The sequence below is a fragment of the Epinephelus moara genome, chromosome 22, assembly GCF_006386435.1.
Source record: "Epinephelus moara isolate mb chromosome 22, YSFRI_EMoa_1.0, whole genome shotgun sequence".
Taxonomy (NCBI): Eukaryota; Metazoa; Chordata; class Actinopteri; order Perciformes; family Serranidae; genus Epinephelus; species Epinephelus moara.
This window is the reverse complement of record NC_065527.1, coordinates 32,723,009-32,735,812: the sequence shown is the minus strand read 5'-3', so window position 1 is coordinate 32,735,812 and position 12,804 is coordinate 32,723,009. Positions and strand designations below refer to the sequence as shown.

The window sequence follows — 12,804 nt, the reverse complement described above, 5'->3', positions numbered from 1 at the left end:
CCTTGGACCTATGTGTCTTAGTATAACACAATGCACATATGTTGTTATGCATTTACAAAATAGAATATATTAACTCCTTCAGTATGTTGTTAAAATTTCTTTATTTGTTACCGTGATTACTCATATTTTCTGGCCCCTTATTTGGCCTCATTTTCATGAACCGGCCCCAGTTCCAAAGTAATTGAATAGCCCTGCTCTAAACCCAACAAGGAGGTCGGCCATTTTGAATTTACGGTGCAATTTTGGTGCATTTTTGGCAATTTCCAGGAGTCGTAAATTAACAAACTAGTCCTAGAGATTTTATCCAATCAACTTCAAACCTTGGTCTGTCCCACCGGAAGACCTTGAAGAAGAAAAGTTATTACAGTTAAAGTTGAGTTTTCGTCAAACCGTGTGACCCTGGCAAGGTGTCAAACTTAGGTGTGCCGACATGAAACAGGAAGTGGGTTATAACTCCAGCATACATGGTCCAATCTTCCCCAAACTTCACAGGATTGATGACAGTCCCCCCCTTGAATACATCTATATGCCAATATTTGTTATTACTCATAGCGCCACCTACTGGCAAGGAGGTATTTCTTTTCAGACATATATCTTTTGATTTATGTGAAATTTACATGTTGTGGTCTATATCTGATGTACAAAATCATGACATATCATTAGTGCATTCTTCAGGGTCAGCACTGAATGGTGTGGGCATGGCGTGGCATCAGGTTTTAATGTCTCGCCATGAAACACGAAATTGCTATAACTTTAGAGTAAATGGTCCAATCTGCACCACACTTCATATGTTTGATAATAGTCTCACCCTGAACACATCTATATGACAATGTTCTGTCATACACATTGCGCCCCCGAGTTGCGCGAAGGTGCGAGGGCCAGTTCATTGCTGCTTGCAGCTTTCATTTGTAAGTATTTTTACTTTTGTCATTTTATCTATTTATTTGATTTTCTGTCAGGTTAGGGCTTCCATACCGTTGAAAAAGGAAGAAAATAAGCTCTGCAGTGAACAGAAGATATTTTATATGAATTATAGCATTAATACTTTGACACAACGTGTATTAAACCTGTGTGAAACAATTGCTGGAAGTTCGCAGCAAACGCATCCACTTTTTTTTTCTGAGATCGCATATTCGGTGATTTAAATCATTATTTTGATCATTTGTTCCTGTAAATGTATTTCTTGAGTGGATGATGTTGGATTTTTTTTTGTAATTAAATATTGATACATTTGAAATGATTGGCAATATTTCTTTCCAAAATGTGTTTAGAAAAAAGTGATATTAATTGTCATAAAGACCAAGATACTCCGTTGTAATTAACATACACTAAAGGCCAAAAGTTTGGAAGCAAGATCAAATTTGTATAAAAAAAGATCATAATGTCATTGGTATACTTTGCAACAAAACAAACATGATTATTATATAAAGAGTCACTTATCAGAATACTTTTTTTTTTTTTTTTTTTTTTTAAACATGTATTTATTGAAGGTTTTTTCAGAGTTTTACAGAGAACAACAAAACACACAAGGCACATGTATGGCAAAAACAGACTTAAAAAAAACACACGCCTTGATGTTGTAGTATCTAGGCGGTTTGAATATATTAGTCCATGAAGTTGAGGGGCACTTCCTCACCAATGATTTGGCTCGCCAGATCTAAGACTTTTCTCCAAAATGTGAGAATTTGTGGACATTCCCACATACAGTGGAATAGTGTTCCCTTTTGGTGTTTGCATTTGAGGCAGGTATCAGGTATGTTGGGATTAAAGTGGTGCAACGTAGATGGTGTTATATATAGTCTACTTATCCATTTATATTGTAATAATTTGGAGTTTGTATTTATTGATTGAGTTTGAGCTAGAGAACATGCATCTGACCATTCCTCCTCTGTTAGATTATCCTGCAGATCTGTCCTCCATGCTTCTAGTAAGTTTTGTGGAGATTCTTTAGACTTGCTTACAAGGAGCTTGTACAATAAGGAGATCTGTCCCCTGGAATATAGAAACTTCAAAGTGTACTTTTCCAGAGTGGATCTGGGGGGGATTGTAAAACTATTACTTTGTTTGGACAAGATAAAGCTTCTAAGTTGCAAATATTTTAAGAAATGTTTTGCAGTAATCCCATACCTTGCTTCAAGTTCCTCAAATGAACTAAAAACCAAGTTGTCATTGTAGAGGTCAGCTACATTGGCTATTCCCTGAGATGCCCAGACTTTAAACCCTGGGTCTGCTCTACCACTTATCAGAATACATTTTTACTATAATTATCAGGTATTTGGGTTTTTCTCGCTTAGACTTTGCTTTCTTCAAAGTAACCTCCTCTGGCTTTAACAACAGCATGGCATATACGAGGCATTCCTTCCACAAGTTTTGTAAGGTATGTGCCAGGAATTGCATTCCAAGCTTTCCTAAGTTCATCAATGAGAGACTTCTGATTTGTGGGACGCACTTTTCTGACTGATCAATCCAATTCGTGCCACACAAGCTCAATTAGAGAGAGGTCTGGAGACTGAGGGGGCAAACCATCTTTCGAAGAACACCTTCCTCTTCTTTTTTGTCTAGGTAACCCAGACAGAGGTTGAAAGAATGCTTAGGGTATTTATCTTGCTGCAAAACAAACTTCCGACCCACAAGTCTTAGTCCAGATGGAACTGCATGATGCTGGAGGATGGAGTGGTACTGTTCCTTCTTCATTATTTTGTTCATTTTTTCCTGTAAATGTATTTCTTAAGTGGATGATGTTGGAGTTTGGTATTAAATATTAATGCATTTGTAATATCTGGCACTTTTTTCCCCCCAGAAAATGTTTTTTTGGAACGACGTGTGCACCATAATGTGAATAAAAAGTTAATATGGCCGAAAACTACAATAACTGGCTGTTTCAAATTCAGCTTTTCTTTCAAGAACATTCCTGTTGTTGATGCTCCAGAGTTAATTAACGGGAAAGTCCAAAGAAATTACTAGGAAATTAGGGACCTGTAAAATAATGTAATATTTGTGTCTTGTAATTACCAATCAATTAGCAGCCAACAACATTTTAAAACACATTGAACAGCTTAAATACTTCAGGTGAGAATTACACATATCTCATTTTAATCTTCAAACGAAATGAGAACGTTTACTGGCTGTCAGAGCTTATTTTCTGCATTTATTTTTTCTGCATTATTAAACCAGGTGGTTCTAACATCAACAAAGGAGATCTTTCACCATAACCAGGTAGTCCTAACACCAAGACAGATGATCTGTCACAATAACCAGGTAATCCTAACAACAACAAAGAAGATATGTCACTTTAACCAGGTAGTCCTAACACCAACAAAGAAGATCTGTCACTGTAACTAGGTAGTTCTAATACCAACAAAGAAGAGCTGTCAATATAACCAGGTAGTCCTAACGCCAACAAAGAAGATCTGTCACTATAACCAGGTGGTCCTAACGCCAACAAAGACGATCTGTCACTATAACCAGGTGGTCCTAACGCCAACAAAGACGATAACCAGGTAGTCCTAACACCAACAAAGAAGATCTGTCACTATAACCAGGTAGTCCTAACACCAACAAAGAAGATCTGTCACAATAACCAGGTAATCCTGACACCAACAAAGAAGATCTGTCACTACGTAGTTGTGGCACCAACAAAGAAGATCTGTCACTATAACCAGGTAGTCCTAACACCAACAAAGAAGATATGTCACTATAACCAGGTAGTCCTAACACCAACAAAGAAGCTCTATCACTATAACCAGGTGGTCCTAACACCAACAAAGAAGATCTGTCACTATAACCAGGTAGTCCTAACACCAACAAAGAGGATCTGTCACTATAACTAGGTAGTCCTAACACCAACAAAGAAGATCTATCACTATAACCAGGTAGTCCTAACACCAACAAAGAGGATCTGTCACTATAACCAGGTAGTCCTCACACCAATAAAGAAGATCTGTCACTATAACCAGGTAATCCTGACACCAACAAAGAAGATCTGTCACTATAACCAGGTAATCCTGATACCAACAAAGAAGATCTGTCACTATAACCAGGTACTTCTAACAACAACAAAGAAGATCTGTCACTATAACCAGGTAGTTCTAACACCAACAAAGAAGATCTGTCACTATAACCAGGTAGTCCTAACACCAACAAAGATCTGTCACTTTAACCAGGTGGTCCTCACACCAACAAAGATGATCTGTGACTATAACCAGGTAGTCCTCACACCAACAAAGAAGATCTGTCACTATAACCAGGTACTTCTAACACCCAACAAAGAAGATCTGTCACTATAACCAGGTACTTCTAACACCAACAAAGAAGATCTGTCACTATAACCAGGTACTTCTAACACCAACAAAAATTTGTCACTATAACCAGGTAGTCCTAACACCAACAAAGAAGATCTGTCACTATAACCAGGTAATCCTAACACCAACAAAGAAGATATGTCACTATAACCAGGTAGTCCTAACACCAACAAGGAAGATCTGTCACTATAACCAGGTAATCCTAACACCAACAATGCAGATCGATCACTGACAGTCTCAGCTCAGTCACTTCCACCTGGTGGACCTGTCTCACCTGGTCGATGTGTCTCACCTGGTCAATCTGTCTCTGCTGCTCCTGGGCGCTGGGTGGCAGGTTGGTGGTGGGTTGAGCTCGTTGAGGAGGATGACACAGTCTGAAGTCAGAGTCGCAGAAGTTTCCGTCTCCCTCGACATTATGAAGAGACTCCCAGACCAAACCCTCTTCCTGCAGGAATCCCTGATCTGTCACCAACAGGTACAGGTGACCCTGAGGGAGAGAACAAAACTTTATTACCAACAGGTACAAGTGAGAGAGAAAACATACCTTTATTAACAACAGATACAGGTGACCCAGACAGAGAAAGAGAGAGAACATAACTTTATTGACAAAAGGTACAGGTGTCAGGAAACTGTGTAACTCCACCTTGTGTTTGTTCATAGTGCTGAAGGGTGTGTTTGTGTGTTTGTGTTTGTGTGTGCGTGTGTTTATGTAGTTCCACCTTGTGTTTGATCATAGTACTGAAGTGGTTATTTCTGAAGAACACAGAGATTTCTCCCTCCTTGGCCGTTGTGTTGAGTTCACACAAACCATGATACGACAGCTGAGTCGCCGTCGACTCCAAAAACTGCTCCGCAACCAGACCTGCAGGGGATACACACACACACACACACATAAACTAAGCACAAAAAGTAAGGAAATTTGTGTTTGGTAGATCATTTCTTTGTTGTAACAGTGCTTCCTGGCAATAAATCTTATACCGTTGGAAAGCCTGTTTATTCTCCTTTTAAATGGTGCCACATTTGTAAGGAACATGCATTTGTGGGATGAGCAGCAGAGCTGAGTATGTCGGTTGCCCCCATGAACAATTTGTCTAATCTTCTCTGCCAATGCCAAACAGCTTTTGTTGCTGTTGCTATTGACCTCAGCACCTGTAAGCATGGGTCCTGCTACAGTGGTCAGTTGGTGTCTTTAACCTGGTGTTCCAAAAAACCAAGTTGCGGCATTATTTGGAGTGTGCCCTAGTAACATCTGCAAACTGAAGGCCAAGTTCCATATAACGGGGGATTTCAGAGACAGGCTGCAAAGTGGGCATCCCAAGAAGATGGCACCCCAAGAAGACCGTTTCCTCATCCTGTCTTCTACAGATTTGCAGTCAAGGTTTGCAGGACGATATGGCCGATGGCTTTGCCCAGACAATCCGGAACAGACTGCACACAGCAAATCTCCGGTCTCATAGGGCTGCCAGGAGGCCTGCCATGACTGCCCTTCGCAGTCAGGCCCGTTTGCGCTGGTGTCAGCAACACATGCACTGGAACCTGGACATGTAGAGGAACGTTATGCTCAACTATGAGTCCAGATTCTGCCTACGGCAGTTGGATTGTAGGGTCAAAGTGTGGAGAAGATGCGGAGAACGCTTTGCTGATTGCTGCACCAATGGAGTAACATCTTTTGGTGGAGGCAATGTGATGGTGTAGGGCAGCATCTCCCTCACTGGAAAAACAAGGCTTGTCATCATCGGAGGCAATCTCAATGCAGAGAGATATCAAGATGAAATTCTGCAACCAGTGGCACTCCCATATCTCCACAGTCTGGGAGTGAACTCTATCCTCCAAGATGACAACGCTCGCCCCCACAGAGCGGGGTTTATCAGAGACTACTCCAGAATTTGGGAGTGGAGAGGATGGAATGGCCTGCCAGCAGTCCTGACCTCAACCCCATTGAACACTTGTGGGATCAGTTTGGGCGTGCTGTTTGTGCCAGAGTGACCAACACAATCACGTTGGCTGACTTGCAACAAATACTGGTTGAAGAATGGGATGCCATCCCACAGCAGTGTGTGACCAGGCTGGTGACCAGCATGAGGAGGAGGTATGATTCATCCAAACGCTGCTGCGGTTCCTCTTTGTTAAATGAACAAATTGTTAAATTGCCAATATGTCTTGTTTCTTCAGACTTCAATCATCCAATCCACCAAACAAGAGTCAACCAAAAAAAAAAAAAAAAAACTGTTTGGCATTGGCAGAGAAGATCTGGCAAATTTTCATGGGGACAACCAACACTCAGCTCTGCTGCTCATCCCACAAATGCATGTTCCTTACAAATGTGGCACCATTTAAAAAGAGAATAAACACGCTTTCCAACAGTATAAGATTTATTGCCAGGAAGCACTGTTACAACAAAGAAATGATCTACCAAACACAAATTTCCTTACTTTTTGTGCTTAGTTTATAAATACATTCATCAAACCTTTGTGTTCAGTCATTGCACTGGCTGCTGTCTGCAGAGTGTGTGTTTATGTGTATATATTGATGTTTAAATTTGCATATGTGTGTGTTTGTGTGTGTTACCTTCACTGACTCGGCTGCTGTCAGCTGAGTGTTTGTAGTCGATGATTTTCTCCACCAGCTGGTTATAGCTCAGTTTCCCCACAGAAGCAACCATCTCTGGACTCTGAACACACAAGAAGCATCAGTAAACGGCTCTGTAAACGCAGCACGGGCGAGGCTCTCCATGACTTCTTTCTTTCCTCAGCAGCAGTTTGTGACGGGCAGAGTGGATAACTGATCTGTCCATCTGTTCGGAGCTGATCAGATTACACCAGTGTATAAGAGGCGCAGCTGCTAGGAGTGAATACAAACTTTAAGACGCAGCAGAATGAATGGTTAACATTCACTTTTAATGCCTCTGATGTTCTGCTGCTCCGTCTTTGTCCTGAATGTACTCTGCGCTCTAGTCTCGCTCACCAGACTTTTCTCAAGAAAAGAAAGGTCTGGCTGGGCCGACTCTCACTTTAAGACTGGAGAAAAAAACGCCCCGGCTGCTTGTATTTCTTTCAACCAATCACAATCATTCTTGCCGGTGCCACAGCAACAGTGCGCTTGCAAAAAATATTGCCGGGGAGAAACATGTTTTGGTGTAACACGCCCACAAAAATATCGCCTACAGGACGCGAACCATGGCAGAAAAATGGCTACATCCCCGCAAGATCAAACACTGCAAAAGTTAGTAAAGGACGTGTGGAAAACTGCAACCGGAGGTGGTAGGGCGGGACTTCAGCGGGTGGCTTGTTCCGCCCAATGAGAGGCTGATCTTTGCAGCGAACTTCCACCTACTCAGACTATCTGCGGTCTGACAGTGTTGTGTGAATAACCTAATGGTATATATAATCCAATAGTGCTACTACTGAATGGTTCAGCTCCAAAGTTAGAATCTAATCTTAAATCTATTTGTCAGTGGCGGCTGCTGGTCTTTCAAACAGGGGAAGCTCACTTTAAGTTTACATCATAAAATTTGTCATATTGTAGCGAGGCAGTAACTTATAAAAGGAACATTTAATTGAAGCCGTTTTTCAACCACACTCATGCCATAGATCCACAGCAAAACACACCACAAAGTTTTTCAGATGGCGTTAAACACCTGAACTGTACTGTATAAACGGTGAAAATGAGCTATATCGCTTATAGAAATAAAGAACTCCGGATGGCATTCTGTCAGAAGACTCCACTCGCAAATATCTGCATGGGACTGAGCTCGAAATGTGAAGCGCTGTCCATCACAAAGGGGTTCAGCCTTTTAGACAGTTCCTTCAATCATCATGCCTACCGCTCCATTAGGTCCCAGGGAAGCTAAGCCTCCCTGGAAGTGACGATTTTGTCGCATTTATCCAATGACCGTCTCGCTTTGCTACATGAAAAAAACCTGCTCAGCGCTGTCTCATAGGAATGCTTGGAGGCTCCGCATCCACTGTGCGGACACAAGAATGTATGACAGGGAGGTCGCATTTTAAAAGTGGTGATAAACAGCTGACGTTTGAACATCATAGTCATGATGTGAAATGCATCCTAGCGCATGTTTAATGCAATGTAAATTCTTATTTTAATGTAAATTCAATAGTGCATATTTGACCCTTTCTTCTATAAAATTTTAGGGGAAGTTCAGCCTCCCCCCTGTAGTTTATTTTGACTCAATCCGACATACAAATCCTCACTGAAGTACCAAGTATGGATTAATCCACTGCTGAAAACAGTCCCCAACAAAGTCACTATTTCCTCCTGTTTGGTTAATAAAAACTACAGTGAGCAGCTGTTTTACGAAAATACTGATGAAACTATATATATTTGATGATCTTCAGTAAGAACCAGTGGACTTCTGTGTGTGTGTGTGTGTGTGTGTGTGTGTGTGTGCGTGTGTGTGTACCTGTGGGTCAACCAGCCAGCCATGGTACAGCGGGATGTCCAGCAGGTCGAACACGATACACTCAGGTGTGTACTCAAAGTCTGTCACCCCGGTAAAACGCACATTAACGTCCAGACCCGTGGACAACTTAGGGAGCACTGCCATGGCATCACTCATGTTCTGACACACACACAGGGTCACATGTCAATCATGGCTCCACAGGAAAACAACAGTCACTTTTAGTTTAACTTTGCAGGTGAACATGTTTGAGATTTCCTGCCTAAACTTTATTGTTAAAGTCACCTAGTTTTCCATGAGACAGTAAAAAAAAAGTGTGTGTGTGTGTGTGTGTGTGTTTACCTGTTGGAAGTTGAGCTCCATCCCATCAGCCTTCTCTCTCGGTGTAACAGACAACACACACTCTCCTGCACAACAAACACACAAACATCAGCTGATCACATCTGACATAATTTCACTTAAAATAGATGACATTCTGTAGTGAATCTGGGGTTTTATTTTTAGTAGTTTTGTCCATCATTTCGGTCTGATGGTATGTCAACATGTTTGCAGATCTCAAACTTATTTGCTCTGGTCTGCCTCTCATATGGACAGACCAATCACGCCCATTTATCTAATATGGGGCAAGTCTGATACAGTGACTTCACCATTAAGGCATTTTTGTAAACAACTAATATATGTTTAAGGTTTTGTTGAATCCGCTATAACGTCAGTGTTGAAAAAATTGGATGTTTTATTTTCTGTAAAAGAAAAACAAAAAACTGCTCTCAAAGGGAAACTCTCAACCTCCCACTGTCTTTTCAACGCCCAGAGCTCCCAGCTCATCTGACAGCGGGGGTTCCCCAGTCAGGGGAAACTGGGCAACAAATTCAGCCCGGGACATTCAGGTGCACCTGCCAACACACCGGCCCACACATTTCTACATATAATCCTCTATACACTATACACACTACACAAACGCTGTCCTCAGAATCAACTGCATAAGAAAATCAGCAGTTATTGTTTAATTCCAGACTATAAAATAAATGCAACAATGAATTGGCCACAAATGGCTTTGTGCTTATTATCTAACTTAAAATAAGAGCATATGACTCTATCCAATTTTATGCACAATATAACTGTCTGCCCTGCTCTTGTATTATATAAGCCCAGTTTATATCTCCATGGCTCACAGCCATGAACTAAGGAGGTATAAATTGGGCAATAGGCCCTATAGTCAACTTTTAGTCAACTTAATACTACAATAAAAAAATCCCACTACTAAAAAGGTTTTCCTCTGGCTAAAATGTAATGCATAGTAGGCTATGCCTTCACATCGCACCCATCATATTTCTGGTCTCATCCTCCTTCTCCTCACGACTGGGGTTAGTCTGTCCCTCAGCTTCATTGTCGTTGGGACTGGGAGCATCATCCAACGTTAATTGCATGCATCCACAGGAATAAAGCGAGCACATATTTTCTTTTAGTACAGGTCTAAACTATAATGACTTAATGCAATACCTAGTAGGCTAGTTGGTCTCTTGAACTGGACACCTAGAAGATATACGCAATTTGCCAAAGCCAACCTTGCACATTACACACTCACAAACGCTAGCTAACGTTAAGGCACCTGCTATGGCACTGTCGGCTCCAGCTCCTTCTCTGTCGTTAGCAACACCAGCAGCCTCAGCCTGTCGACCAACGCCGCGGCCAAACAGGTCGGTTATTTTGGAGCACTTTGCTGCCTCTTCTTGAAAGATTTAAGTTTTTTTATTCAAGTTTTTCCGCGCCACCCTTTCTTTTTTTTTACCCGCTTTATCCATGTTTTCTGTCTAACGGTCAAACCAGCCTGGTCTGCCATGAGTAAAGACTGATGACTCGACTGAGCCAATCAGATTTCAAGAAAAACAAGGGCCTCTTTTGTATTGGAGGAGGCAGCTCTTATCTCCTCCTCCAAGCATCAAAACAAAAGATTGACACCTACGTTCCCTCTGAACATCTCAACAGCAAACAAACAACATGGGAGGGACACGCATTGCAGTACTGACAGCTAGCAACTAGCTTGACATTCAGTAGTCTTTCTTTCTTCTTTTCTTTCTTTGACCACTGGGCCGGCCCCACCGGCCCACACCAGCCCACTTGGTGACCGGCCCATCGGGATTCGTCCCGAACGTCTCGATGGCCAATCCACCATTGCCACCAGGTGGTTTGCCCTTTCTCTGGCAGCAAAGAGAAAGGGCAAACAGTGCTCATCTACCCACACTGCAATGACACAGAGCTAGTTGGATATTGATTAAGTTTTTCTTTGAAGCTTTAGTTGAGAAAAAAAATGTGTTTGCTGCATATCTGACAGGATTCAGTAAAAGTTTAATTTACCAACTGGCCACGCTGGTCACCAAAAGATGAGGCACAGTGACAAGTTTGTTGCAGGTCTATCCAATTGTGTCCAAAGAAATTTTGATCTATAGCCACTGAAAACACACCTTGGAAGTCTCTACGTCGATGCAGAGTCTATGCCGTAGGTATGGTGTCGATTTGACATCCCACATCCCACAGTTATAAATCCCACATAACAGGATACATGGTCAGCCAAATGAATGAAGACTTAAAATGCTATTTATTTCTAATCTGTGAAGTTTAAGTAAAGGAAAATGTTTTCAGCTTACAAAAATAGACAGGTTTGTGTGGCTGTGACGTTTAGTCACATTTCTGGGGATGTGCACGTCAGGCTACGGCGTATGTTACGGCATAGATACAGAGCCGATTGGACGTAGAAGTATAAATACCGCTTAACTTGCATTTGCTGTGTCAGAATAATTTACTTAGTGAGTCCACATTTATTATTACTGATTGAAATAATGGACACCAGAATTATGATTTAATTTTATTTTTGACAGGAAGACTTCTGAAAAAAAACAAAACCCAATGATCATTTTGACAAATTAATCATTGAAGTCAAACTGAAATCACATTTAGTCAAAAGTAATTGTTTCTAAGAGCTGGGTAGGCTGTTTTATTTTGTCGTCATTTGGCAAAAATCCCAAGGTAACCTTTGAGCATATTGTAGACAGACTTGCAGACTTTGTCCAATCACAGGTCATTTCAGTGAGAGAGTGTTCCTATTGGCTGTTCTACAAATGAAGATGCACGTGCACGTCCCTTCTGTGAAAGCCTGATTTAATGGTGAAGAATCCTGCAGAGAAAGTTGCTTCTTTCAGAACTGGCAACAACTGCCTACACTGCAAAGATGGACTGAACGAAAAGAGAGTTTGACAACTAATGAAGTGACACACGTGACAATATCGGTGAAGTGTTTCAGAGATACATCTTAAAAGGGATAGTGCACCCAAAAAAGAAAAACATTGAACATGAAAATTCAGCCATTATCTACTCACCCTCATGCTGAGGGAGGCTCAGGTGAAGTTTTAGAGTCCTCACATCCCTTGTGGAGATCGGCGGGGGGAGCGGCTAGCACACCTAATGGCTGACAGCGCCCCAGACTAACGTCCAAGAACACAAAATTGAATCCACAAAGTATCTCCATAATGCTCATCCGTAGTGATCCAAGTGTCCTGAAGCCCTGGCATAAAAAGTTGTTTCAAAAAACGTTATATGAACTCACTAGCCTTACTGTAGCCTGTAGCTCTGACTGCTTCTCTGTGCTCACATGTGCGTGCTTGCGCAAGACCAGCGAAAGCATGAGCTTTGCTTACCCATGTTTACATCACGTGACACGTGCACCGCAGGGGGAGACAACGGTAACCACAGTAGCTAAAAGATCATTTGCACTACGGTCTTTTAGCAAAGGACAGCCCAACATGTCTGAAGACTTTGAAATTGAGGAGGAACAGCATTTCTTTGTTGAGCCGTATTTGTTTGAGCCCGAATATAAAACTCAGGCTACTGGACGAAGCAGCTGCCGCAGCTCATGAGTCTAACCCTCAGCCAGCCGCAGAATACCAGAGTCGAGCACTGGAAACCTGGTGGTGTAGTTGTTTCAAATGCAAAGCAATGCCAACGGATGAGGAAAGTCTTTGCTGCTCAGACTGGGAATTGGCGATGCCTGCACTTGAGAATCTGGACATCAGTACTGACTAGACTGCTGCACTT

The 12,804-nt window shown here is 41.8% G+C and overlaps 1 protein-coding gene and 1 long non-coding RNA gene across 10 annotated transcripts in view; one reads left to right on the top strand and one right to left on the bottom strand.

Annotated features, from left to right (window-relative positions):
* Window positions 1–12,804, bottom strand: part of mindy1 (MINDY lysine 48 deubiquitinase 1) — a 47,967-nt gene that overhangs the window by 3,828 nt on the left and 31,335 nt on the right. For 5 of the 7 annotated variants that reach the window (XM_050034413.1, XM_050034412.1, XM_050034416.1 and 2 more), the window contains exons 6-10: window positions 9,058–9,122; window positions 8,719–8,877; window positions 6,870–6,972; window positions 5,021–5,163; window positions 4,594–4,788 (exon numbers count right to left, since the gene is read on the bottom strand). In XM_050034413.1, the coding sequence (XP_049890370.1) occupies window positions 4,594–4,788; window positions 5,021–5,163; window positions 6,870–6,972; window positions 8,719–8,877; window positions 9,058–9,122 (665 nt within the window). Of the gene's footprint in view, window positions 1–1,470; window positions 2,713–3,548; window positions 3,669–4,593; window positions 4,789–5,020; window positions 5,164–6,869; window positions 6,973–8,718; window positions 8,878–9,057; window positions 9,123–12,804 lie in introns of those variants that run through there. The other 2 variants (XM_050034418.1, XM_050034419.1) reach the window with 2 other exon arrangements.
* LOC126383764 (uncharacterized) lies at window positions 3,483–4,479 on the top strand. Of its 3 annotated transcripts, none has more exons than XR_007569186.1 (4): window positions 3,483–3,584; window positions 3,873–4,124; window positions 4,206–4,332; window positions 4,372–4,479. It is a non-coding gene; the product is annotated as an uncharacterized LOC126383764 (long non-coding RNA). The 3 variants fall into 3 exon arrangements; XR_007569187.1 differs by lacking the exon at window positions 3,483–3,584 and adding an exon at window positions 3,631–3,704 and having other exon boundaries at window positions 3,831–4,124; XR_007569188.1 differs by lacking the exon at window positions 3,483–3,584 and adding an exon at window positions 3,778–3,788 and having other exon boundaries at window positions 3,831–4,124.